The sequence below is a fragment of the Rhinolophus ferrumequinum genome (genome assembly GCF_004115265.2).
Source record: "Rhinolophus ferrumequinum isolate MPI-CBG mRhiFer1 chromosome 15 unlocalized genomic scaffold, mRhiFer1_v1.p scaffold_54_arrow_ctg1_1, whole genome shotgun sequence".
In the NCBI taxonomy this organism is placed as follows: domain Eukaryota; kingdom Metazoa; phylum Chordata; class Mammalia; order Chiroptera; family Rhinolophidae; genus Rhinolophus; species Rhinolophus ferrumequinum.
The window spans coordinates 2,493,357-2,518,992 of record NW_022680357.1 but is presented as its reverse complement, the minus strand read 5'-3'; the positions used below and the strand labels follow the sequence as shown (position 1 = coordinate 2,518,992).

Genomic DNA, 25,636 nt, shown 5'->3' with positions numbered 1-25,636 from the left:
GCAGGGTCTGGCCCGAGCCTCTGCCCTGCCTGGACACCTGGTCCTTCCTGGGGCACAGGCAGCCAGTGCGCATGGCGCCCCTAAAAGCTCCTGTAAGGCTGTGTGTACCAGCGAGCCATCCCCACTGAGGTGCTGTCACCAGGCGGGCCTGGGTGCCCCTCATGGCTCTGCACCTGGAGGGGAGGCGAGGGGCCAGCACCCCGGGAGAAGTGACAGACAGACAAGGAGGCGTCATTACAAAACAAAACATTTCATTTGGTCCATCGGAGCCTGAGTCTGGAAACACCCATGGAGAATCATCCTACAGGGCTGGGGACCGACTGATAAAATAGTCTCTGCATCAGAAGAGCTGGCCATATGTACAGGGTTAAAAATATTCACAGCTCAGAGTAAAAGGAGGAAATATAAAGGAGGCCCAAAGGGGAGTGCAGTGCTTCCTGGGGTTTCTCCAGGTATAAAAACCCTGCAAGCCCCATGGGAAGTGCGGGGCGGTGAGCAGGGCCGCTTGCTGCCTGGGGGCTACAGGGCAGCGAGGCCAGGCAGGCGGCTGGAAGCCGGCCTCGGACGTCCACAGGCAGATGCAGGACTTTGAGCAGCCATGGGGCAGGAGGGCCAGGAGGCAGCCCAGCTCCCTGGGCTTGAGGCAGGGGAGGAGCTGGAAGGGGTACCCTGCGTGTGCCTGGACAAGACTGGCCAAGGATTTCTGCTGGACCCTGGTCCTCCTGGCAGAGGTCAGGTGGTACTGAGGACAAACCACCTCACCCAGTGGCAGCTCGTGCCCGGCAGCCCCAGGGCATGGCTTCGATCCTGGAGGGGGCTCCAGGAATTGCATAGTGTTGCCGGAGGGGCAGCTGGGACCCTCCTCGTCCCTGGTCCTGAGCCCATGGTCACCAAGCACCTGCCTCCTGGGACACACTGCTGGGACTCCAGGGACCCCTGCTTGCCTCATGGGGGTGGGGGAGTGAGAAGATGGGCTCTGGGGGCAAGCTGGGGAGTGAAGGCTCCTGACCTCGTGTCCCACAGAGGGTATGGTCCCTGCTCACCCTGGGGTCCCAGCCTTGGACCCCCACAAGGGATTGGTCCCTGCTTACCCTGGGGTCCCAGCCTCTGACCTGCCCAGATTTGGCTTTGTGAATGGAGCTCTTAGCTGCTTCCCACAGGCAGAAGGCCCCAGGCCCACAGTCAAGGGGCAGCCTCGCTCAGTCCTGGCGGTCTGAACCCGACCTCGAGGCACAGCCCTCTCACATTAGAAGCGGGTTCGAGGTATTCTGCTTGGCGGGTGGGAGGCCCTGGGCAGGAGGGAGGGCGGGGGGAAGGCCCAGGGGAGGCTGCGCCCCCTGCCTGGTGGCTCCCTGGGTAGGGTCCTGAGATTCTGGTTCAAGCATCCTCTGTTGGGGTCTCCCTCCTAAAGTGCATGTGGGGGGGACAGGCGGGCGAGGGCAGGGTGGTCACAACGGCCGGGGCCCGTGCAGGCCAGCGACCTCAGGAGTGAGTGGGGGGCTGTGGGTGCCCCTGGAGGCCGTCCAGTCGCTGAGGAAGGCCTGGGCCGCTTTGCGGTGTGCCAGGCGGTGGGTGATGGAGAAGCCCGCGTTGCCCTCCAGCTGGGACAGGATCACCAGGACCTGCCTGGGGGAGGGGGCCGGTGAGGGCCGGTGGAGGCCAGGGGGGCAGGGGGACGGGGTCAGTGCCCACCTGTGCAAGGGCGGCACACTGTCCTGGGTGCGCAGGCTGCCCCGGGTGGACACCACGTTGAAGCTGTCAGAGCAGTCACACTGCACGTGCAGGTAGGACTTGGGGTGCCGGTTCTCCACCACCACGATGAGCCCTGCCCAGCCGTGAGTCAGGTAGTAGCAGGTCATGCCCTCGCGACCCTGGCCACAGACAGCACAGGTGTGGGTGGGGCGGGGCCTCCTCCCCGCCCCGCCCCCACCCCTCCCCGCCCGCCCGCCCCCCTCACCTCGTGCCGCTCGCCCCGGCTCTCGGTGAGGAGGATGATGGCGTCGGCAAGCGTGGTGGGCTGGGCCTCCACGGGCTCTACCATGACCAGCCTCGAGCTGTACACAGCCAGCACGTGGCCTGGCAGCTCTGCAGAGCAACGCAGGTCCCCAGATGAGGGGCTGGAGGCTGGGAGGACTGGGTGAGGGAGCCGGGGGGGCCGCGGTGGGGAGGGTCTGGAAGCGGGGTGGCTGGGGGCGCGTTACCCTGAGCAGCGGCTGGGGGGCCCGGCGCGGCGGGGCTCCAGTGGTTGAAGGCACAGCACACCACAGCGTACTCGCCGGGCTCCAGCATCACGTCACAGTTGACAAACTTCTTGACGGCGCGCTTGCTGTGGGCCAGCAGGCGGCCCAGGCTCAGGCGGCCGCCGCTGCCAAAGGAGGCCCGGAACACCAGGACGCACAGATCCAGGAGGTGGCTGTCCGCAGAGTCCGCGCGCCTGCGGCCACACGCATGGAGAGCTCACCAGCAACACCTAGGACCCGGGGGCCCTGCCCTACCCACCAGCGTCAGGTTCCGGCACCCCCCCCTCCCCCCGCGGGCCACAGCCCCACCCACCTGCTGCCCTCTTGAAAGAGGGCGAACTCCAGGGACGCTCGCTCCAGCACGGTGAGCGCTGTCACTCCCACTGGCCCACTGGCTGAGCTGGGGAAGCAGCCCTGCACCCGCACCTCCTGCCAGTCGGAATGCACCTTGCAGATATCCACGGAGTCAAAGTACCTGGGTGGCCAGAGGACAACCCCACTGAGCGGCCCCCAGCAGGAATCTGGGCACCTCCCACAGAACACACGCCCCCCCCCCCCCCAGGGGGCCTGGGGCATCTTAGGGCCAGTATCCCAGAAGCCCTGGTCCTGGTTGCTGCCCATGGACGCCACCAGGGGGCTCCAGGGCCCAAGGAGGACCCAGAAAGGGCAGAGCCCTGGAGGCAGAACCCAACCACCCTCTTCCACCCCCACCTCCGCCCAGGCCCCAGGTCTGCAGGTGGACAGGCCCCACTCCCCAGGGAGGGGAGCCACTGTGGGCCTGGGCATGGCGGTGGCAGAGACAGGTCAGGCAGACAAAGGTAAGGGTGGCTGGAGCACAGGGTGTCCGTGCGGCAGACACAGGACTGCCGCTGCCTGAAAAGCCCCAGGTACCTGATGAAGTCGCTGTACTCCATCCAGAAGACGCCCTCACTGCTGCCATGTGGCATGAGCTCACCACGCAGGTGCCCTGGCCAGAGCGGCCACTCATCCGACCAGCTGCCATTCCAGGAGAAGCGGCCCCAAGGGTTCCGGAGACGCAGGAGCCTGCCGAGGACAGGGCTTAGGGCGACGGCTCCCACGGCAGGACCTCCACGCGCGCTGGCTGCCCGTGGCTGGCCCGGCCCCTACCTGAAGCCCTGGACATCGCGGACATCCAGGACGGAGTAGGCGTGGCGGGGGCGCAGGCCCAGGCTCTCGTAGGCAGCGTCATCCACCTTCATGTTGCCGCCCCCACAAGAGGCGCCCATGAGGAACCTGTGCAGGCGGAGCGGCCTTGCTGACTGGGGCCCCTTACTAACCAGAGGCCTCACTCACTCGGGAGGGCTCAGTCACCAGGGGACCCCTGGTGGCCCTGGGGGTAGGGAGTGCTCATCCTGGGGACCCAGAAGAGACAGGGGACTCAGGAAGGGCTGGCCCGCCTCCTCCACCGCGGCCCAAGAGCTCCGAGGGCTTGGGCTGGGGTCGGGCAGGCCTGTGTCCTGCCAGCTCAGGGCCTCAGCTCCCCAAGGGGATGGCGCAGCAGTACCGCTCAGCTGAGAATAGGGGGTCTTGGCACCAACGAGCCATGTCTCCCAGGCCTGGGGTTCTGAACCCTTGTAGACCCGCTGGCTGGCGTGTGTTGTGTATCAGAAAGCAGCCCACTCCCACCAGGGACTCCATGGGGCTGGTTCCCCGGGGCTCCAGGCAGGTGCTGCGGGTCGTCGTGGGCCCAGGTCAGGTGTGGGCTGCTGGGAAGCATCCTGCCTATTCCCCCAGCCTGAGCAGGCGGCCCCGCCAGCTGGCCGGGGGAGCGGAGCAGGCCGCCTAACTGTGCTCAGCCCATCTCGTGACCCTCAGGGCATGGGTCAGAGGGCACTTGCTTCTCCCACCACGGCAGGCCCCAGCCTGGCCGACCCCTCGCCTCGCCTCTCCTCCCAAACCGCTGACCGCCGCAGCACCCGCCCCGCTTACCCAGCCTCCTTAGAACTCAGCATTTTGGCCCAGATGAGGTCAGTGTCAACGGGCTCCTCGCGGGGGTTAGTGGAGCTGACCTGCAGCGCCAGGCTCTCACAGGGGGCGCCGGTGAGCGTGGCCAGGCCTTCGATGGCACGCCCCGCCTGGAGGGCAAAGTAGGAGCCGTGCAACTTGGCCAGCGCCTTCTCGATGAGGGCCACCCACAGCTGCTTCCGCTGGGCCTGCGGGAAGGGGCTGGCATGAAGAGGCCCTCCGAGGCCCAGCCCCCCTTCCTTGCCGGCCCCCCACCTGCCAGCCCCCACCCCCGGCCACCTGCGAGAAGAGGAGGAAGCCGGCCTCGTCACAGGGCAGCATGTCGTCCACCAGCACTGTCGTCCACGTGCCGTCCTTGCAGAGCCGCACCTGGTAGGCGCCCTCCTGGCACAGGCTGCGAGTGACCATCACCCGCTCGACCAGGTCGGGCCGCTCGGCCAGCACTGCCAGGGCACTCAGGAACCTGCGCGGGGCCGGGGCCCTGAGCGCTGAGCGCGACCAGACCATCCCAGCAGCACCACCCAGCCCCGGGGGTGGGGGGCCGAACTCACCAGCAGTTTCCCAGCAGCCCCTGCAGGATGTCTGAGGGCCGGAGGGTGTGGAACACGGACCAGGAAGGGCTGTGGTCCCTGAAGACGGAGCAGTTGATCTCGTGAGGCCGCAGCCACTGCCGCACGCGCTGCTGGACACTGTCGCCCGCCGGGAAGCCCACAGACTCGGGCCCAGGGGGGAAGCTGTCATCCACGAAGTTCACCTTGTTCTGCAGAGACCATAGCCACACGGACTCAGGCTGAGCCGGCAGCCCCGGGGCCCAGGAGGCACCTCGCTCTGCCTGGCAGCCCAGCACAGCACCCTGAAAGTGCCGCCTGAGCCCCAGAAGAGAGGGGATGGGCACGTGTAGAGCCGCCCTGACCCAAGTGGAGGACGGCTGCACCTCGTGTGACCCACACTACTCTGTGCGGGTGTGGAGGCCGCAGCCAACCAGGGCACGGCAGGCCGGCGACGGCTCAGTGGGAGGTGTGTGTGCCCCAGGGGGATGGCACAACCCCTAACCGGAGGCTCTAGATGTGGTGGGCATGGGCTGCAGGGAACCCGGGCGGCTTCCCTGTCCAAATCAGACCCACCCACCAATCAGAGGCCCCAGGAAGAGAGGTGAGGGCACCTGGCTGGAGCGGGAAAGCCAGGACACAAGACTCCGGACGGGTATCAGGGAGGGCTGCTGGCAGTGAGGGGACAGCATGAGGGGGTGCCCCTACCCCGGGTTTCGGCAGATCCTCCACAGCTGCAGGAAGCCCCAGGCCTGCCTGTTGGCATGAAGCCCCACCTGGGTGCCCAGCTCCCTGTGGCTGTACATCTGTGGGAAACCACACCTGAGAGGGGTCAGGACCAGACTATGGGTTCTCAGAGAACAAAGGCAAGACCCAGCCGTGGGGACCAGTCACACTTGGGGATGGGGGCTGATCAGTGACCCAACCCCAGCTCGGGGCCAGGCCAGTGCTCATAGCTCAGGGCACATAGCTCAGGGCCCCACCCGCTGCAGGCTCCTCCCTCCCCGACTAGTGAAGGGACAGCAAGGAAGGACAAAAGATGCAGAGGCCAGGGGCCAGAAAAAGCGCAAGGAGAGGCCCTTGGGGAGAGGAGCGCCAGGCCCACGGTCCCCGGGGACTCACCTCCCGGCAGAAGGCCACGATGTTCTCCCAGAGGGCTTTGGCCTCCCCCTCGTCCGTCTGCCGCCGCTTCTCCACGTGCATGCTCTCCCTGCGCCTCAGGGGTGCAGCGCCCCTGCGCTGGGCCACCAGGACCTGGGGCGTGTGGCAGGCGGCGCAGTGCTTGGCCCGGGGCGCGTTGAGCAGAGTGCAGGCGGGGCAGGCCCACTGGCCCGGCCGCTCAGGCGCTGCCTCCGGAAAGAGGCGGCAGGCCTTGTGGGCCGCACAGGAGCCGGGCTTGTCGGCGCTGCAGTCGGGGCAGCGGGCGAGGGCCTCGCCGTGCTCCTGGAAGCCGTGCAGCTTGGAGCAGCCGCACACGGTGCACCTGGGGGCCGCGGTGGGGTTCTTGAGCGTGCACTTGGCACACGACCAGGTAGTGAAGTCGGGGCTGGAAGGGCTGGCGGGCGTGTAGCGCACGGTGTCCCCGGTCAGGTCAATGACATCGGAGCCTGGCGCCGTGCCACAGGCTTCGCACAGGCTCGTGGGGCCGGCTGCGGAGCAGGAGCTGCAGGGGCGCAGCCCAGGGCCACCCTCGGTCACCTCCTCCTCCAGAGCACTCAGCCGCTTGCCTGACAGCAGCTCCGCCAAGCGGGAGGCCCCAGCTGCAGTCCGCCCAGAGCCCTGGGCAGCCCCCTTGGAGCCAGCGGGGGGCGAGGGCTGGGTGGCCTCAGGCACCGGTGGCTGCAGCTGGGGGGGAACCTCCCGGCGGCTGCGGGGCACGGGATTGTTCTGCAGGGTGGGCGAGAAGGGGCTGAAGGGCAGCAGCCGTGGTGGCTCCTGGTCGGCGGCACAGGGAGGGTCGGCCTCGGCGCCTTCCCCGGGCTGGGGTGGGGCAGGTGTGATGTGGAAGCCGGCAGGGGTCACCACTTCAGGGACCACCAGAGCCTCAGGAGGGATCCTGGGCAGTGAGAGTTTTCGGGGGCCCCCGCAGGCAGAGCAGGAACTGGCCACGGGCGTGTTGTGCAGCGTGCAGCGGGGGCAGGCCCAGCCACTCCCGGACTCGGCCACCCCGTCCTGCTTCTCCTCTGGCCGACCCCCAGCCGGCTCCGCGGCCACGAGTCCCTCCATCTGCACTGGACCCGCCTCCTCCTGGCAGCTGCCCTTGGGCTCCACCAGGACGGCGGGCGGCTTGGGGAGGACCCCGTTGATGGCGGGCAGCAGGGAGGTGCCAGGCGCGGGCTCCGGGGCAAAGCCACACACCTCGCAGGCCTCCTTGCCCAGGAAGTTCCGGAATGTGCAGCGGGCGCAGGGCCATTTCTGCTCCTCGACGCTGAGCCGCAGGATCTGGTCGAGGTCAGGTTTATGCCGGGGGGCCTCGCAGATGGAGCACTGGCGCTGGCCGGCCGGGTTCAGGAAGGTGCAGCGCGTGCAGGACCACTCCCCAACCGTGGCCATGGACCCGGGCGTGTGTGTGTGGCTGCAAGGGAAGGCCAGTCAGTGTGCGCCTGCCAGACGGGCTCACGTCTCCACCTGTGCCCTTTGGGCTGGGACAGCCATCAGGCTCCCGAGGGCAGCCTGTACGGGGATCGAGGACTCTGAGGAGAGGCTCCCCCAAAGCCTCGGGGGACCCCCCAGCTCTGTCCTCAGACCCTTCCTAGAAGGGTGGATCTGTGGGGGCAGAAGGAGGGGGTGGAACCACACTTTCGTAGCAGCCACGGGGCCCTGGCGTGGAGGCCTTGTTTGGTTAACCCCAGGAAAGAGTGTGAGTGGACTTCTTTGGCAGGGCCACGGGCGTCTACAAAATACTCACGGTGGACATCGTGCTCAGTGGTAAGAGACTGAATGCTTCCCTCCCAGAGCAGGGACTTAGCACTGCTAGTCAACACCGTGTTGGAGTGTTAGCCAGAGTAATTAGGCAGGGAGAAGAGAGAAAAGGCAGCCGATTGGAAAAGAAGAAGTAAAACTAGCTCCATTTGCAGATGACATAATCCTAGACATACAAAATCCCAGGAATCGACAGAAAACTCTACTAGAGCTAATGAATGAGTTCAGCAAAGTTATAGGGCACAAGATCAACACACACAAATCAGTTGTGTTTCTGTGCTAGCAATGGACGATCTGGAAAGGAAGAAAACAGTACCACTTTCAATAGCATTCAAAATAACACAATACCTAGGAATACATTTAACTGGGGTGGTTAAAAGACTTGTATTCTGGAAAACTACAAAAATTGCTGAAAGAAATGAAAGATGACCTACGTAAATGGAAAAAACATCACGTGTTCCTTGATCAGAAGACTTACCATAGTTATGACGACAGTACCCAAACCACCCTAAGTGAGCTAAAGATTCAATGAAATCCCTACCAAAATCCCCATGGCCTTTTTTTTTTTTTTTGAGGAATGCAAAAAGCTGATTCTAAAATTCACACCAAATTGCAAGGGCCCCCCCAAGTAGCCAAAACAATCTTGGAAAAGAGTCAGAAAGTCAAGACCGTGTGGTACTGGCATAAAGACAGACTACATATGTCTATATGTGGTTCATATAACCAATGAAAAGAATGGAGAGTCCAGAAATAAACCCTCACCCATATGGTCAGATGACTTTTGACACGGGTGCCAGGACCATTCAATGGGGAATGGACAGTCTTTTTAACAAACGGCGCTGAGACAACTGAATATAAACACTAGAGAATGAAGTTGGGCCCTTACCTCACCTTAATTTGTCATATTAACAAATTAACTGAAAATGGATCAATGTCCTAAATGTAGAAACAAAAGCCACAGAACTCTTAGAAGAAAAAAGCAGGTAAATTTTCATGACCTTGGATTTGGCAATGGATTGTTTGATATGAAACCAAAAGCACAGGCAAATGAAACAAATTGGACTTCATCAAACTGAGTAACTTCTGTGCTTCAAAGGACATTATCAAAAAAGTGAAAAGAAAACCTGCATGATGGGAGAAAATATATGCCAACTGCGTATCTGGTTAAGTGTCTTGTATCCAGAATATATAAAGCACCCTTACAACTACACAACAAAAGAAAGACAACCTGTCTTAAAAACGGGCAAAGGAGTTCAAGAAACATTTCTCCAAAGATACACAAGTAGCCGTGAAAAGATACCGGGCAAATGCAAATTAAAATCACCATGAGATGCCACTTCAAACCCACGGGGATGGTCAGAATCAAACCCATAGCCAATAACAAGCAGTGGTGAAATTGGGGAGAAACTAGAGCCCTCCCCTACATTGCTGGGGGGAATGCGACATAGTACAGCTGCTTTGGAAAATAGCCCGGCAGTTCCTCAGAAGGTAAACAGTCCTACCACGTCACCCAACAATTCCCCCCAGGCGTCTACCCCAAAGAACTGGAAACCGGGCTCTAACAAATACACACCCGGACGTGTTCACAGCGGATCTATTCACAATAGTCAAAGGGGCAAACAACCCAAACGTCCATGGCGGCATACATGAGCACGCCACAAAAAGAGAACAATAAAAGTCTGACACATGCTACCACACGGATGAACCCTGAAAACATGCAAAGTGAAAGAAGGCAGGCACGAAAGACCACAAGTTCTATGATTCCATTTCTATGAAACGCCCAGGCCAGGCAAATCCAGAGGCAGAAATAAGACGGGTGAGTCCGGGAGCTGGGAGCAACTGTATATGGGCAGGGGGTTTCCTTCTGGGGTGATGCCAACGTTTTGGAACTAGACAGAGGTGACAGATGCACACGGTGAAATGTACTAAATACCACTGAACTGTTCACTTTGAAATGGTTAGTTTTATGTTATGTGAATTTCATCGCAAAAGAAAAGTTTGAGTACATGAAGGGAGGGCCACCAGCGGAGTCCCCCAGCCCAGCTGGCTCTCTGCTTCTGGAGTCTCCAGGGACCCGCTGAGCAGGGGTCAAACTTGACATGTGCTGAGAGCTCCAGGTATCTGACCATGAAAAGCAACCCAGCAGTGCTCGGGGCCACCCACCGGGACATTTCTGCTTAGCCAAAGACACAGGCGCACCCAGAGGCCCTTGTGACCTGAGCCCAGGCCCGCGGCCTGATCAACTCCAGGCATCACGGGCCTCTCAGGTGGGGCCGTGGGTGGCGAGCTGCCTGCCCCTCAGCGGCCCCTACTGACTGCCCCGCCCCTGGGCACGGCCTGAACTCTGGGGGCTGAGCACTGCCCACCGCCCACCCAGACCCCCGCAGGCAGGCCCAGTGCTGCTTGGCAGAGGCTCACAATGGTAGTTCCACGTCCTGAAGCAACAAACCCTCCTCCTCTCATAGCGCACGTTACGAGATGGTGGGGGCCACGGGCTGCCCAGCCAGGGGACAGCAGGGCGGAGGTGGTGGTGGTGGGTGATGTCAGGAAAGGGGGCAGGGCCCCCACTACACCAGCCTGTCCCAAACTGCAAGCCACATGCAGACCTGGGAGACCCTGTGTGTAGCAGGACACTGCCCCCCAGCGATGGACGGGAGCTGGCAACACTCAGGGTGGGCTCCCCGCCTGCGCTCCTAGCTCAGGCAGCCTCTGGCTGTGCACTGGGGGACGGGTGGGCTGCTGCCAGACACACCCAGGATGGGTTCCTACTCAGGGGCATGGCAGACCCTCAGGTCATGGCCCTGGGGGAGGGGCCGCACCAGGGGCCCGTCCCTGGAGTGGGGCCCGCAGGGAGAGCCACACACCGCATGTCCGGTGTGGCCAGAAGACGTGGTACTCGGAAAGTCGCCAGGTCCGAGGCATGGCAGTGGGGTGGGTACGTGGAGGGCAGCGCAGGACGGGCTGAAGGACTGGCCAGCGAGGTGGGAGCCAAGAAACCTACACTTGGCTCCCAGGACCCTGCTGGTTGTGCAGAGCGGGACAGGGCACCCACTGCAAAGCCTGCCCTGCAGACTGCCCGGAGCCCTGGAATGCAGCCCCCTTTGCTGGGTGGGTTCTTGGGTGCCTGGCCTGCCCACACCCTTCAAGGCTGGGCCTCTGCTCCTCGCAGGAGCGCAAAAAAGGCACTCAGGCCCACAGCAGAGCAAGTGGAATGCTCCCGGACGGCTCCTCACAGCCAAGATGGGTCAGGGGTCTGGGGGAGGCTGGCCCCTCTACCTGCCTCTCAAGAGCTAACCTGGGCACAAGGAGTGTCCACACACCACAACACACAATCTCCTACACTGCTGCTTTGCTGGCAGAAAAATCAATTGTTCTTTACAAGGCACAAAGCTTGTGCTTCTAATGCTATGTTCACGCCAAACCCTTTTAGTTCAGGAAGAAAGAAAACCTGCCTCTTCAAAAAAAAAAAACACAACAAACACAAAACCTCCCCTGGGCAACGCAACTGATTCCCGGGGCCCAGAGCAAATCTGTGAAGCCGCCTCCCTGGCCCACCCGTGTGGACTGGCCCGGGGGTGAACGGGTGGGCGCCCAGCACCCACCAGGGCCAGGTCAGCTTTATTCAGCCTTGGCTTCTGTACCATGTAAAGCCTAAGGAATCCACCTGAACACCACCGGAAACCCTCGCCCCACCATTCCCCATTAGAGGAGAAGGGCCCACGGTCAGTCACAGGGTGTGGGGGGCACACATGTGCCCCCACCCCCTCACATGTACAGGTCAGGTCCTGGGCAGACTCAGGGGACGGTCCCTGCCCTGTGTACCTCACCTGGCTTGGTGTGACCCTTCACAGACCACACGCTCCTGGGAGACCTCAGGGAGAAGACTCAGGCCCCTCACTAGGAGACAAGGTGGGCCCAGGGCCCGCCTAGGACACCCCCGCCCTGGGCTCCAGGGCCCAGATGGTCCCAGGTGCACTGAACAAGGAGAGTCTTGCAAACGCTGGGGATGGCGTGTGTGTATATGTGTGTGAGGGGGGAGCCCAGGTCCTGTTCACCTGAGTAACCCGCCAGCTGGCCAGTCCCCGGCCTGGGCCGGCTGCATACAAGGCATGGTTTCCGCTGGTGCTGGCCATCCTGGTGGATGAGGAAAATCAGGAAGCTTCTGTCTGGAGTTCACAAAGGCTTACATGGAAACAGTGCCGAAAATTCCCATTTAGCCCTGGCGAAGCAGAGGTAGAGCCTGGTGGACACAGCAGCCCCTCTAACGAAGGATGGTGGCGGGGGCAGGCGCCGCTGGCATGGCACTTCCTCACCACCTCCAACGCCTGCACCTGACAGCCCACAGCTCGGAATTATTGGGTGACGAGGGGAAACGGCTCAGAGGTGAGTGACGGGTGAGCTGGTCTGGTCTCTGAAACCCCAGGGCCACCGTAAATAGCCCCCGACAGGCCTAGGGCTGGGAAGGCAGAGGGCGCAGGACACACTCAGCGAGGCCCAGGGACCTGAAATCCCTGGGGCGTCCGGAGGTGCGGCCAGACCACCAAGCAAAGCCTGGGCGTAGGACAATCGGAAACCCAGTCAAACCAGACCGTCAATACAACAGGCTCCCAAGTGCCACGACAGCCGCTTGGCCGAATCACGCACGCTCCAGGACAGAGCGATCCCATCTGGGAGCAAACTGGCTGCTCAGCATGGAAAACGACCTGAGTCACTCCGTACACCAAAAGGCCACGTCACGGGGAAGGGAGACGACGGCCCAGAAAAACCTCTGCTCGACCCTCATTATCTGGGAGTCGCCAAGACTCAGTTCTAACTCAAAAAGGGGGTTACGGAGTTGCTCTTGGGGCTCACGGTGAAGACCCACGTGTCTGCGGGGACAAGGAGGCTCCGCCCCATCCTGGGAGACGGCCTTTGTCCCCCAATGAAAGCTGAGAGGCCACACGCAGGGCCTTGGCCCCGCGGCAGGTGTCCCCGAGGTCCGCGGACCTGCCCGGCTGTGGCCGCCCGACCCCGCCGTTCTGAAGCACACCGGGCGCCTCCCTTGGCGTCACCCTCAGCCAGCCTTGGTCGTCCTCCCTGGCTGTCCCCAGGGTAGGCCCAGATCTTGTAGGTGGCCAATGCCCACATCCACTGCTTACTGATGACGGTGAATAGCTCCTGGGCATGCAGTTCCTGCCCCCAGCCTGGCAGTGGGTTTCAGGAAACAGCCACGCCTGGCTCTCGGCTTCATCGCTGCAAGGGGCGCTCCCAGCTGAGAAGGCAGCATGCCGACATACAGGCAGAGGCTGCCATGCTGCTGGCTTCTGTGCGTGCCTGTCCTGTCCCCGATGCCCCATTAGAGCTGGGGGGAATCTCCCATGCACGCGCCTGGCTGACCCCCGACTGTGGTGGCGTGCCCACGTTTCCAGGTGTGCGTGTGGGGAGGGGGTCCTGTCGGGGTCGGTGAGCAGGGCGGCTACAGCACAGTGGGCACCTGTCTTCCCACCCCCCGCCTTCCCGCCATGGGTCGCGCCCAGCTCGCCGACCCCCGCCGTTCTTTCTCATCTCCGGTCTGGGTGCCTGTGAGTTCCTCAAGGTCATAGCACCATTTCTTCCTGATCTGACTTTGCCCGCTGCTCCCAGTGGCAGACTAACCTCCTTGAGGTCTGGGCCCGACTCCAGTGGCCGTGGAAGGAGCTGGCTGGATGCACCAGCCCAGGGGAGGGCCTGGCAGGAGCCAGGAGAATGGGAAAGAGCGCGCGGGGTCACCAGGCATTTGGCTTGCGGGTGTGAGTGAAGATCCAAAGTTTAACACACGCACAGACCCCTCAGCACGTTCGCAAGACCTCAGAGGGAGCTGCCTGGCAAACCCCACAGGTCACCTGGGGGGGTCCAGCCTCCCTCCCCAGGACTCAGTAATTCTAGCAGTTTGTCCTACGGAAATAAATAAATGGAAATAAAAAGACGCGTGGAGAGATGGAAACATGAATAGATATTCAACATCACCAACCATCAGGGAAATGCAAATCAAACCACCACCAGAGATACCACCGCACGCCCACCAGGTGGGCCAGAATCAAAACGCAGATGATAAGTGTTAGACAGGATGTGCAGAAACTAGAGCCCTCCCCCTGCACTGCTGGTGGGAATGCAAAATGGTACAGCTGCTGTGGAAAACAGTCTGGCAGTTTCTTCGAAAGTTAAACACAAACTTGCAGTAAACTTCAGAAATTTCATTCTAGGTATCTACCCGAGAGAAATGAAAACATACCCCCAAACTGTACACAAATATCCACAGCAGCACGATTCATAAAAACCAAGTGGAAACAACCCAAAACGTCCATCAACGGAGGAATGGATACACAAATGTGGTCCATCCGGACAACGGAATATTGTGCAGCCATGAAAAGAATGAAGCACTGACATGCGTTGTACATGGATGGGCCTTGAAAACACGCTGTGAAAGACCCTGAGAAACACGTCATGTGATTGCGCGTATGTGAAATTTCTAGAAAAGGCCAATCTATGGACAGGAAGCAGGGTGGTTGTCTGGAGATCGGGAGGGAATGCAAACAAGAAGGATGTTTTGGGGGCATGCAGATGCTGGAAAGCTGAATGGTGGTGATGGCTGCCGGACTCTATAATGGATTAAAACCAGTGAACTGTACACGTGTGAGGGGTGAATTTGACAGCAGGTTGTGTCGCCATAAAGCTGGGACACAGGGAAGCTCACAAACATCACTGATACAAGGGGAACTGAGGAAATGCTAGCAATTCACTGTAGCTCACTTCTGCCTCTTGCGGGTCCCTGCCACCATCCTGCCTCCTAGCACGGCCCCCTGGACCTCAAGGCCCCAACTCCTGGCTGCTAGGATAACCCCTAAGACCTCTGCGAATCTCCACCTGGCAGTGCTGACCCCTCCAGAACCCTCCTGGGTTCATCCTCTGCCAGGGGCTCAGGCCTAGCTCCGACACCATCCCCGGAGGCTGGCCCCACACTCCCGCATGCCCAGGGAGGGGCATGGCGGGAGCCAGGAGAATGAGAGGGCGAGAGAGTCACCAGGCACTTGGCTTGAGTCAAGATCCCACGCCTACCACATGCACACGCCCCTCGGCACGTCGCCCACCTGGCAGGGGAGTCCAGGACACGCCACTGAACCCCGGCCTGGGCACCCTGGGCGAGCGGGGCTACCGCTGCCCCTGCTCCACGGTCTGAGGAACCCTGAGTGGCTGCTGAGCACCGGGCACTTCCAGCAAGGCCATGGGACAGGGGGAAGGTGGGGGCATCAGTGCCGGGTGCGATGTTGAAGCCCCCCCCGCCCTCACACCAGCCATCCCAGCACCCGGGGGGAGGCTCTCCAAGTGACCCAGCAGGCAGCCTGCGGGACCTGGCACGTGCGGGTGTGCCCCTGCAGCCCCCTGCCCCTCCTGCCCCCCTGCAGGCAGCCATGTCAGAGGAGGGGTGCCACACACAGAAGGGAGGCCCCAGCGGTGTCCCGGGAATCCGGTAGGAAGCCAGCCAGCATTCTCAGCGCATGCCAATACCAGCTGGGCCTGGGGCTGGCAGGCTCCCCCCCGCCTGGCACAAAGCTCCGGAAGCAGCTTCACCACGAGCCCCAGACTGAACGCTCTAGGCCCGGAGGCAGGCCCCCACCGCACCCCAACTGCCTCAGACCAGCAGGCCGGGTCACAGTGCAGCTGGGGGCGGAAGGCCAGCCTTCGGGACCTTCTCTGCCAAGCAAGGAACCTCTCAGGTCGTGTGCCACTGGGGGAAAGCGGTGCCTACAGGACCCTAAGAAGTAGGGACCCACTTTTCTGCAAGCCCCTGTGCCCTGACAGCAGCACTCCCACCCAGAGGGGCCCCCGTCTTCCTTACCTTCGGGCCCGGGGGCGTAGGGGCTGGTGCTGCCGGGTGACCAGGGCACCGCCCCAGACAGACCCCCCGGGGCCACTCCTACACCAGCCGGCAGCTGCCGGGGGGCCCGGGTAGGGTGGCCCCCCGGGGAAGCCGTGGTCCGACTCGGTCTCGGCGGCCAGCGAGGAGGCGGAGCTCCCCATGGCCCCCTTGACGGCGGCCGCGCTGAGAGCCGGGCCTGGTCACACGCGGCCGGAGCATGGAGGGAGGTGGGTACCCAACAGGACGCAGGGCGGCCGGGCTGGTCAAAGTCACACAACAAAAATAAACACAGAGAGAATAGAGAGAAAGAGAAGAAACAGCATGATTCACAGGAACAAAGCCCCGGGAGCGCTGGGAGGGCTTCCCAGCACGAGTGGCCTTGAGGCAGGAAGGGGACAGCCAGTAGCGAGGACTGGGGGCCTGCGCCTGACCCCCAGCAGGCACCCTGCAGCGCCCACCTCACGGACCTGTGCAGCAGAGGTCCCCACACGGCCACAGGCCAGGTGTCGACAGAGTGGCACCCCGAGCACAAGGCACCCCCTACCCCTCCTGCCCCACAATCAGGGCCCTCTTCTCTGCTCCTGAAACCCATCAGCTGCCCAGAGGGGACAGATGGTGATGTCACCAGCTGCTGGTCTTCAAAAGAGGGTTTAACCCTCAGTGAGAAGAGAAATGACATGATTTTGCTTTACTGTAGAAGGAAGGATGAGAGGCTACTTAACCAAAGGAAAAGGGGAAACAAAGGCAGTGAGCAGTGGAGCTGGGGCGGCCCTGCAGGACAGCCTCCGGAAGGGCACTGGGTGCGAGCACGCAGCCAGGACTCACCCAGCGCCACGTCACCCACATGCCCTCCTGCAGCCTTCACGAGGAAGAACCCCCATCCCCCACCCCGACCCAGAGAAACTTCAGGGGCCAAGGGAGAGATTGGTGACCCGGGACAGACCTGGGTGGCTGGCCAGGCCTCAGAGGGGGACCTTCTGCACTCCAGGGGAGGCCTGTGACCCCCACTGGCCGAGGGGAGGAACGAAACAGCCCAAGAACCACCACCCAGAGATGGAGGCGGCGAGTCTCGTTTCGAATGAGTCTAGTCCCAATCAGATTAGGGGAGAGGTCCGCACGTCCTCTCCTCATCCGCCTGGCCAGGCTCTGGGCCACGGTGGGCATTTGCTTGGCTTTCTGGCTTGGGCAAGTGACCAGCATCATGGCCCCCACTCCCGGGTCCACCGTCACCACTGACACCCTTCTCCCAAGGAAGTCCCTGGGTAACGGGCCAGGGGCTTGAGCAGAACTGGGGAAGCGTCCTTGCCAGGCAGGCGGCCGGTGGGGCTGTGCAGGGCTCCTCACATCTGAGACCAGCAGCATACACAGCGCTGGGGGCTGGCCCAGGGCAAGCACCATGGGACACAGGACGGGAGATGGTGGTGAACCCTGTCCCCCGAGAGCTTTGCTTAGATGGCTGAATCCGCCTGCAGCATTGACATGCTCTGGGACGCCTTTTGTCCGGGGGACGGGCCGTGGGGGGGACAGCACAGTACCAGCCCTGACTGGTCTGCTGGCCCCAAGTCACTTGCTGCTCAGACTTCTGCCACAAAGCATGACCAGAGCTGAGCCATGGGGTAGAGACGCCGTGGCCTGCAAAGCTGACACTGTCCCCACCTGGCCCTTGACGGAATGCCTGCTGGCTCTGGCTCCCAGGAACACTGTCCAGCAGGAGCCTCACGCGGGCCCCAGGGGCCATTTCCAAACCTCTACCAGCCACAGAAGAGACGTACGACAGACAGCTTACGGGAATCTCAATCATGTACCTCCCATCACCTCCACACGCCCAAAACGCCACCGTGTCATTACGAGACCCGGCAAAACCCGTGGGAGCTGCGTGACACCATCCTGGGTCAAGGTCTTGGACTTGAATGTGGTTCACGCTCAGCTCCGCTGGCTGCGCTACGCTCGGGGGCCAGCAGCCACACGGCCGGTGACTGCGGTTCTCCAGGAGGGCCTAAGCGCAGGCAGCTGCGGGCGCAGAGCACAGAGCACAGAGCACGCCCACCAGCGGTCAGTGCCAAGCAACGTGGGGCACTCAGACATCTGCCTCTGCCATGAGTACGAATCAGATGCCAGAACAAGCAGAACGGCCCCCAAACTCCTGAACCCCACTCTATACAGGGGCCCTTCCTGGGAAAAGGGCTCAGGTGTTTCACAATCAAATCCTGGAACAGGTAAAAGGCAGGGAGGAGAGGAGTGGGTGAGGACAGGTGAGGGCTTGGGTTGGAGCCATGCCCAGCGGAGACACCCACGGGGCAGAACTGCCCACGACTGGGTCCAGGGCTGGTCTGTCCCTGGTGAAAAGCTTTGCCTGTATCCACTGGGAGAGCTGAGGACAGGGCAGCGAGGGGAAGCCTGGCCTGAGAACCCCAAACCAGGGGTGGGCGTCGGGTAGACAGTGCCGTCTGCAGCCAGGTCAGGGCGGCACCTGGCCCAGGCCCCAGGTGACGCCACCATGTTCATCTGATAAAGGCAGAGGCAGAGAAAGGCAGCCCCACGCAGTGAGGACACAGCCCCGGGTGGGCTGATGTGCTGCCCGAAGAACAAGCTCCCACGAGGACCCACCTGCTCTTCACCGATGCCCTTGACAGGCCCTCGGCCACAGGGCAGTGAGGGCTCAGGTCTGTCACAAACACCGTGAGGTGCGTGTGGGCCCCCCCCACCCTGCACGCTGGCAGTGCTTGGGGCACCTGAGTGGGGCCAGCCCGCAACACGCCTTCAGGAAACTCTGACCCTCAGACCCCATCTGGGGAGGGTGGGAGGCCCATCGAGGCGGGGGGCTACACAGTAGTGGCCAGGTCTTTCCTGGGGGCTCAAAGGGCAGGGACAGAGACGAGAGGTGGCCTGGGAGGGTGGAAGGTCCTCCGAGAGCAGCCGGCTCCAGAAGGGCCTCTCTGGAGATTTCCGAGGCTGACAACACCCCAACACCCGCACGCTGTACCTCGGTCCACTAGGGTGGGCATGACGCCCTAGGAGTGAGACCCCATGAAAGAACACCCGGGTTGGGTAAGGTACGCGGCCACCAAGCAAAGCGTGGACTGCTGCCGTGAGCTAACCTGCGTGTGGGGACCTGTGGGAACCTCTGCCGGGGAAGGGCGGGTCAATCCATGGCTCCCGTCCTGGCTCCACACCAGAATAACCGGGAACGGGAGCTTTTACAAACACACGCCCTGTCCTCTGAGAGAGAACCCCAGGGGAGGGCCTCCTGCCAGGCAGAGCGGACTCTGCTCCCAGGTGACAAGCCTTGTGCAGCCCTCGTCTCCTACAGGGCCTGCTCCCCTTCTCAGCTCAGGTGAAGAGCGTGGAGAGACCCTCTGCCGCCCCTAGATCCGTTCATTCATTCCTTCGTGCATCGTTTATTCATTCAGCAAAGGCCCGTCAGGGCCCTGCTGTGTCCCCGGCCCTGTATTAGGCACTGGCTATGGCAACGTGCAGCGAGCCTGCCTGCAGGGGGCTCCCTTTCTGGCTGCGGTGTCTTAAGAAGGGCCTGGCGTACAGAATGCGTCTCCAGGCAGAAGGCAGAGCGCAGACGAGGGCAGAACCGGCCCCGGCCCCCTGGACTGTGCGAAGGGGCAGGCACCACAGGACGAGCGGCTGCCCCACAGCCCCCGCTGGCTCCTCTGCCCTCACCGGGAAGCGCTGCCCTAGATTTAAATGGGGCAGTGGCCTAGATCTGCCCTCAGAAGCACACAGGTGGCGCTGCTGCCGCCCCCAGAAGACAAGGTACTAATCCACAGGGCTACCCACCAGCCCCGGCAGGAGGCGTGTGCCCAGCATGGCCCTGAGAGGACAGCAGGGGACCAGCCTGCTTGAAGGGCCAGATGAGGAAGAGCCTCTCCACAAGACCCCCACGGTGACACCCACCAGCTCTCACCGCGGCTCACCTGCTCTCCCACTGCCCGCGGGCGCTGAGGGTGGGCGCAGAGACCTCAGCATGTGTGAGGCAGGAAGGGGCGCTCCCACCAGGTGAGTTTACCTGGCGCAGGCCTGGGGGTGAGCAGATCCTCCAGGAGCCAGAAGCCTGCAGCCATGGAGGCCGCACCCAAGTCCCAGTGGGGAGGAAGCAGGTGCTTATGTTCTGGAGACCCGGCTTCAACTCCCGGGGCTCCTGAGTCCGTGCCCCCCACGTTAGCCATTAGGGCACAAGTCCCATTAAAGGTAATCAAGATCCAGCACCCCATCCTGTAAAAATGGTCCTTCACCACCTGCAGCTACTACCCTGACAGGTCACCTGAAATCAGCCCAGGACCGGGACTCAAGAGAGGGACAGAGGGTGGGTGCCCCGCCGAGGGGACATCAAGCTTTTCTGGAGCACTGATCCCTGTGCCCGGGACACCCACAGCCGCCCACCGTACCCCAGAATTACACCCACCAGATGGGAAGCCAAGAGCCTGTTGGTTGGTCCCCCGTGGCCTGAGAAGGGCTGCCAACTGGGTGGAAATGCGAGGACGTGAAGCTCCTGCCTGAGCGAGGGAGGCCCCTCCACCAGAAACAAGAACCAGGCTGGGACCCCGCCCCGGGAAAGACCCCGCCCCGGGAAAAGCCCAGGGAGGGCTGGGCTTTGACCTCCCCGCCCCAGGACCGGTGCGGCAACCTTCTCCTGCAGCCACCCCTCCCTCGAGGGGTCAGCTGCTCACCCACACCAGCAGCTCACTGGGTGCCCCTTGATGTGGGAGGACAGCAGGGCACAGAGTTATGGGTTATAGGGAACACAGGGGTCCCATCTGGGGGGAACACCCAAGGGACAATGGGCAGGGCCTAATGCTTCCCAGAATGACAGGGTCCCAGCCCCAAGCCTCAGATGCACAGGCCATGGGAACCAGACTTTGTCAGGGAAGGGGGCCGGGCAGCGGGTCTCAGGGGGGTTCTGTGAATCAAGGGTTCTAAGGAGAGGCCCAGGAACCCCTGCAGAGAGAGGGTATCCACGTCACACTCCAGCCCCACTGCTCCCCAACAAACCCACAGCGCTTGGGTAGGGACTTGCCCCCACCGTGGAGAAGCTTAGCGCCCACCGTCATCACAACTGGGTCAGCGACAAAGTGGCTTTGCCAACAGCACATCCACCCAGAGGACACGCCCCCCTCTCCTGGAAGGTTCTGGACTCTGGCCCTGGAATAGCAGATCCAGCTTACTACCTTGGGCCAGAGTCCATTGGGGAGCGGTGGCAACCAGCCACGTGGTCCAGGCTCGGTGGCCATCTCTGGCTCTTGTGCTGGGCTCTGCCCCACCCCCAGGCCAGGGCCACACGCAAGGCCATCCCCCCCCTGCAGGTGCGGGCTTGGACAAGGAAAGGCCCTTGGCTTCCCGAGAACACGCCCATGGGAGGTGGCCTGGGGACTACATCCCTTTAGAACCTGCACCTGTCCGTCACCCAGGAGGCTGGAGGCCCCAGGGGAGCATGGCTCAGCGGGCTCCTCCCTGCCTGGTCCACGCCCGTGACTATCCCTGGGCCAGCCAGGGGGCAAGTGGGGCTGTTCAAGATCTGGGGTCCAGTGGGCAGGGCCTCCCTTAGCCTGGCTCTGCCCACCACAGGGAATTCCAGGAAAAGGTGTCTAGGTAGGACAGGGCTCTGGGCAACCCGCCATCAAGATTCACGGAGACCCAGGCAGGTCCTGGCACACCCGGCCCGGCCAACCTCCAACCACTGCTGCAGGCTGGGTGACTCTGCATACACATCCCCCTCCTGCCTGTCCTCGGTGCGGGGCAAGGGTCCACCGGAGGTGGTGCACGGCTCCGAAGACATAAGAGGACACACGGTGACCCCACTCCCCACTGCGGCCTCCCCCACTCGCTCACCATTGCCCCAGCCCGTCCACAGGGCCCGCACCCGCAAGACTTGTGACAAGGTTGGGCCGAAAATCATTATATATAAATGGCACCGTAAGTGCCAGGTCCAGGAATAAAAGTGGTGGTCCCCAGTTGTGTAACACCCACATGCTGTCAGCAAACTTGGGAAGAAATACACGTGTCCCAAACCCCTGCCCGTCTGACTAGGAGCTGCTCCCCGAACACACTACAAGGGGGTGGCTGTTCCTGGCGGTTCTGGACTTCTCTGTACGCCACGGGCTCCGGCCCCGGACGGTGCTCGCCGCCGGCTCTAGGGCAGAAGGCAGGGCTCCTCACTGCAGATCCCCAGCTGTGTTTCCTGAGCCCACACAGGGCACCTCTGAGACACCTGCTGACCCGGGGCTCGGGGAATAACCGGCAGCTGCTGGCTGGATTCCCTCTAATGTCTGAGGCACCCGCTTTCTGGGGTGGGAGGAGGGGAAACGGGCATGGAGACTGGGGGCCGAGCACACAGGTTCCTGGGGCTGCTTCCAAGGAGGGGCACGGGGTCACTGTCCTTTTGTGTCCCTCGAGCTGAACACCACCTCGGCTGTACATCGCGAAAAAGGCAACTGTTTCCCACACGTACTGTCAGGGAAACAGGGACACTCGGATTTTCGGTTTCTAGTTCACAAGTTCAATACTGGCTAATGCCGAACACTATTTTTGACAGGAAGAGAGAAGGTACGATACAAGCACTCTCGGTTTTTGGCACTTACACGTTTCTGTTTGCCAAGTGGAGGCAGCAGCGGCCCTGGCCCGGGCAGCTCTGTTGGCAGCAGGGCAGGCTTCACGGGACATGGGGCACTCGAGCCTTCAGCTCACCCCACAGGGAGGCAGATGGGAGCCGGGTGGGGGGAGGGAAGGGTCTGCAGCTACCACCTCTGGAATGGCAGGGGCTCCAGGACATGCTGTCTTTCTTGTGACACGGCAGGAGGGTGGCACCAGGCAGGCGCAGAAGGTCCTGGAGACTCAGTCTGCCTGCATGAGTTTAATTCCAAAGGGCAACTTTTCTGAGAAGGCTGTGGGGGGAGGGGCTGGCTCAAGGAGGCATTCCCTCTGCTTCAGGTTTGGGCTGTGACAAAGCAGGAGCAGCACCAAGTCACAATGACGACCTTCCTCGGGGCGCAGACTCACATGACACTTCCAGACAGCAGCTATCGACCTGCTTCCCTCCAGATATCTTATAGCACCGTCCAGGCACATCCCCTCGCCCAGCCACTGGAAGGTCCCCCGGACCTCAGAAAAGCCCGAGAGCAGGGTACAGAGCAGCCGCTGGAGTGTGATGGCGTCTGCAGGACAGGAGGGCTGAGGTCGACACACGTGTGTGCTCTACTCTGTCTCCTGCAAACCCAACCAGCTGCCCCGGGACCAGTCCTTGCAGAGGGACGGCATGTCACTCACTTCCTGGGTGGCTCCACATAGCTCCTCCTGGGGCCCCTGTGCTGGACTAGGCCACCTCTGACCTCCCACAGTCCCCAGCGCCCCGCACCCGTGCAGCAGGCCCTGTCCTGGTGGCACCAACGCAGCGCTGTGCAGAAGCTCTGCTCAGACATGTCCCTGGGCCTCTGCCATGACCTGCAGAGTAACAGGGTGTGGCTAGCAGGTCCCCAAGCCCGAGAAATCCACGGCTTCCTTCCAGCTCATTCAAAGAGTGTGGAGGCCAGCAAGTCTACTCCTCATCCCCAAAGAGGCGTTGGGGTGCCATTCGGACTTCAGAGCCGGGTGACCGGAGCTGCCTGCCAGCAAGCTGCTAACAAAGAATACTCACTGACCACCTACTGTGTGTGGAAGGGTGGTCCTGGGCACCGAGGGTCAGCGTGTGCACGGGGAGCCAGGGATGTCAGAGCTCAGCAAGACTTCCCCGGCGTTCTTGCCAGAGCGGGAAAAGGGGAGAGGGGAGAAGCTGTGTCCACGCCGCGGGGTTTAGCGTAAGAGATTTGGCGAGAGGCAAGACGATCTAAGACATTCCCACGGTGCCGGGCGCCAAGGAGGTGCCAGGCAATCCAGGTATCAGAGGGAAGCAGAGGAGAAACTGGTGAGCCCAGAGCCCCCTTGGCACCCTGGGGGCAGGGGGCATCCTTGCTCAGGGTCTGGACCCAGACTTTTAATGTCAGATGAAGAACCCACCAAACCCGCCCCACTGGCCCATTTAATTATGCCATTTGCCTTTCCAGGAGCCCTCCACGCCTGGGGTGGCGAGTGGCACACTTAGGACGAGACGAGAGACTACTCTGCCCCAAAGGCCATGACTGTGGGTAGTGGCCCCTCAGGCTCTTCACTGACCAGCTCGGGTCCATGAATGTTACTGGGTTTGGGGGCAGGTTCAGGACTGCTCCTCAGTAAGATGGAACTTACTAGAGTGGTGCCTGGGAGACAGGGGCCGGCAGAGCTTGGTGCAGGGCCTGAGCACCAAGGAGCTTCAGCAAACGTTACCGCTGTCAAGCCGGCCAAGCCTGGCCTCCCCAATGAAGGGCAGAGGGACTCGGAGTTGCCCACAAGGTGGGGCAGAGGCTCCCGTGCAGACAGACGCAGGATTTAGAGGGTTCGCCCACTTCCTGTTCTCAGAGCCCAGGTCTGGGGGGCTCAGAGCAGACACAAGGTCCGAAACCGTAAGTCCCCGCCTAAAGCCAGAAGCCTTGGGCCCAGCAGGGCTTAAACCTGACCCTCAGCCATGGGCCTAAGTGCTCAAGACGAGCAGCTCCAGAGATTTTCAGGTGCAGAAGGGAAGGGGGAGAACAGGGGTGCTCCTCCTGGAAGCACAACAACTTGACCGGAAGTCAAGATGCGCCCACCCCCAAGGCAGGCTGCGCTGACTTCCTGCAAGACCCTGATTTCCTGCGAGACCCACTTCCTACAAGTCTACCAGCCACCGGAGCTATCAGAGCAGCGCTCCAGGCTCTTCAGGCCCCCCCGTCTGTCTGGGGCTCTTTCTACAACTCGGGCCAGGAAACACTCTCTCTCTCTATCTTCCCATTTGAAAAAAAAAATCACCCAGAAGTGGAAGGATGGAATTACACCACCACCTCCCCCAGCCCAGCCTCTGGAAGCTGAAGATAATCACTCCCCACACCTAACTCTGACTCACCTGGGCAGAGGGACCAGCCCAGGGATCCCCAAAGGAGGGGCTCTGGAGAGGAGCACAGACCGGTCCCAGCACCATGCTGAGCCCCCATTTTCCCCACAGGATGACACTGCTCGGAATTGCAGCCCCTACACTCCCAGGCCTGGTCTCCCAGGGATCCTGTTGCTTGCAGTCTGGTCACACACTCCTGTGCATCCAGGAGTCCCTGAGAGCCACCCAACCATGGCGACTTGATGACACAGGAAAGGTGGGCGCACTGGTCAGGGCCAAAAGGGCCCCTTTTGTGGCCCAACAGGAAGAGCCAGGCCGCCCAGCAGCCTGGCAAACATTCTCGGGGCCACCCTCGGTAACTTCCCTGTGTCGCTCCAGCCCCAGCCAGAGAGGAACAGAGAAGAGGAAGTGCAGGGTAGCCAGGGGGCACACAGGGTACGCCTTGTGCGCCCCCCATTCCATGGGGCCGCCCCCAGGCAGGGCCCAGCGTCCTTCGGCGGGGAGGGCTGCGGGCACCACCGTGCACATCCCCAAACGCAGCCAGAACCAGGACGCTGCCTGCAAGATAAGGGCACTCAAGGGCAGGCAGGGGCCGAGGCCGTGTCCTGGGTTCGCAGCACCCTCGGGTCGGTCTCCTGGGGACCCAGACGACCCACGTCCCCGCCGGCTCTCCGCTCCGAGCAGCGCCCCCAGCGCAGCCCCGGCTCTGGGCAATGCCCAGGCGGCGCCGGGGGAGCAGCAGGCTGACCCTGGCGAAGAGGCCGGCAGCCCTGGCGCTGAGAGGAGCTGCCCACCAGGCCCGGTCTCTGGTGAGGGTCCAGGCCGCGCCCCCGGCCCCGGCCCGCCTGGCGGGACTCACCTCGCAACCCGGCGGTGCCTCCTCCGTCCCTGCGGCCTGGGTGGCGCGGCCCCCGGCCCTCTCGCCCCTGCCGGCCGGCCCACAACTTCTGCCGACCACCACGCTGCCCCGTGGGCCTTCGGCGCCGAGTGGCGAAGCCGCCGAACGCCCAGACCCGGCTGGACCCGGTCCGCGTCCGGCGCCCGCCCTACGCCGCCTCCGTAGCGTAGCGCCCGGCGGGGGCCCCGCGGCTACGGCGCGCCCGGGGCGCACGCGGCGCTG

At 62.4% G+C, this 25,636-nt stretch overlaps 1 protein-coding gene across 6 annotated transcripts; it reads right to left on the bottom strand.

The window, feature by feature from the left end:
- Positions 1-234: 234 nt before the first annotated feature.
- Positions 235-25,636, bottom strand: CAPN15 (calpain 15). Of its 6 annotated transcripts, XM_033101276.1 has the most exons (14): positions 25,376-25,636; positions 22,845-23,018; positions 22,160-22,732; positions 5,897-7,349; positions 4,778-4,986; positions 4,506-4,689; positions 4,191-4,414; positions 3,369-3,494; positions 3,132-3,284; positions 2,554-2,715; positions 2,202-2,434; positions 1,958-2,085; positions 1,693-1,871; positions 235-1,626 (listed from the first exon to the last, which is right to left on the bottom strand). In XM_033101276.1, the coding sequence occupies exons 4-14, from the start codon at positions 7,325-7,327 to the stop codon at positions 1,449-1,451; spliced, it is 3,207 nt and encodes a 1,068-aa protein (XP_032957167.1). In that variant the 5' UTR covers positions 7,328-7,349; positions 22,160-22,732; positions 22,845-23,018; positions 25,376-25,636; the 3' UTR covers positions 235-1,448. The 6 variants fall into 6 exon arrangements, with proteins under 6 accessions (XP_032957167.1, XP_032957168.1, XP_032957166.1 ...); XM_033101277.1 differs by lacking the exons at positions 22,160-22,732; positions 22,845-23,018; XM_033101275.1 differs by lacking the exons at positions 22,160-22,732; positions 22,845-23,018; positions 25,376-25,636 and adding an exon at positions 19,987-20,094.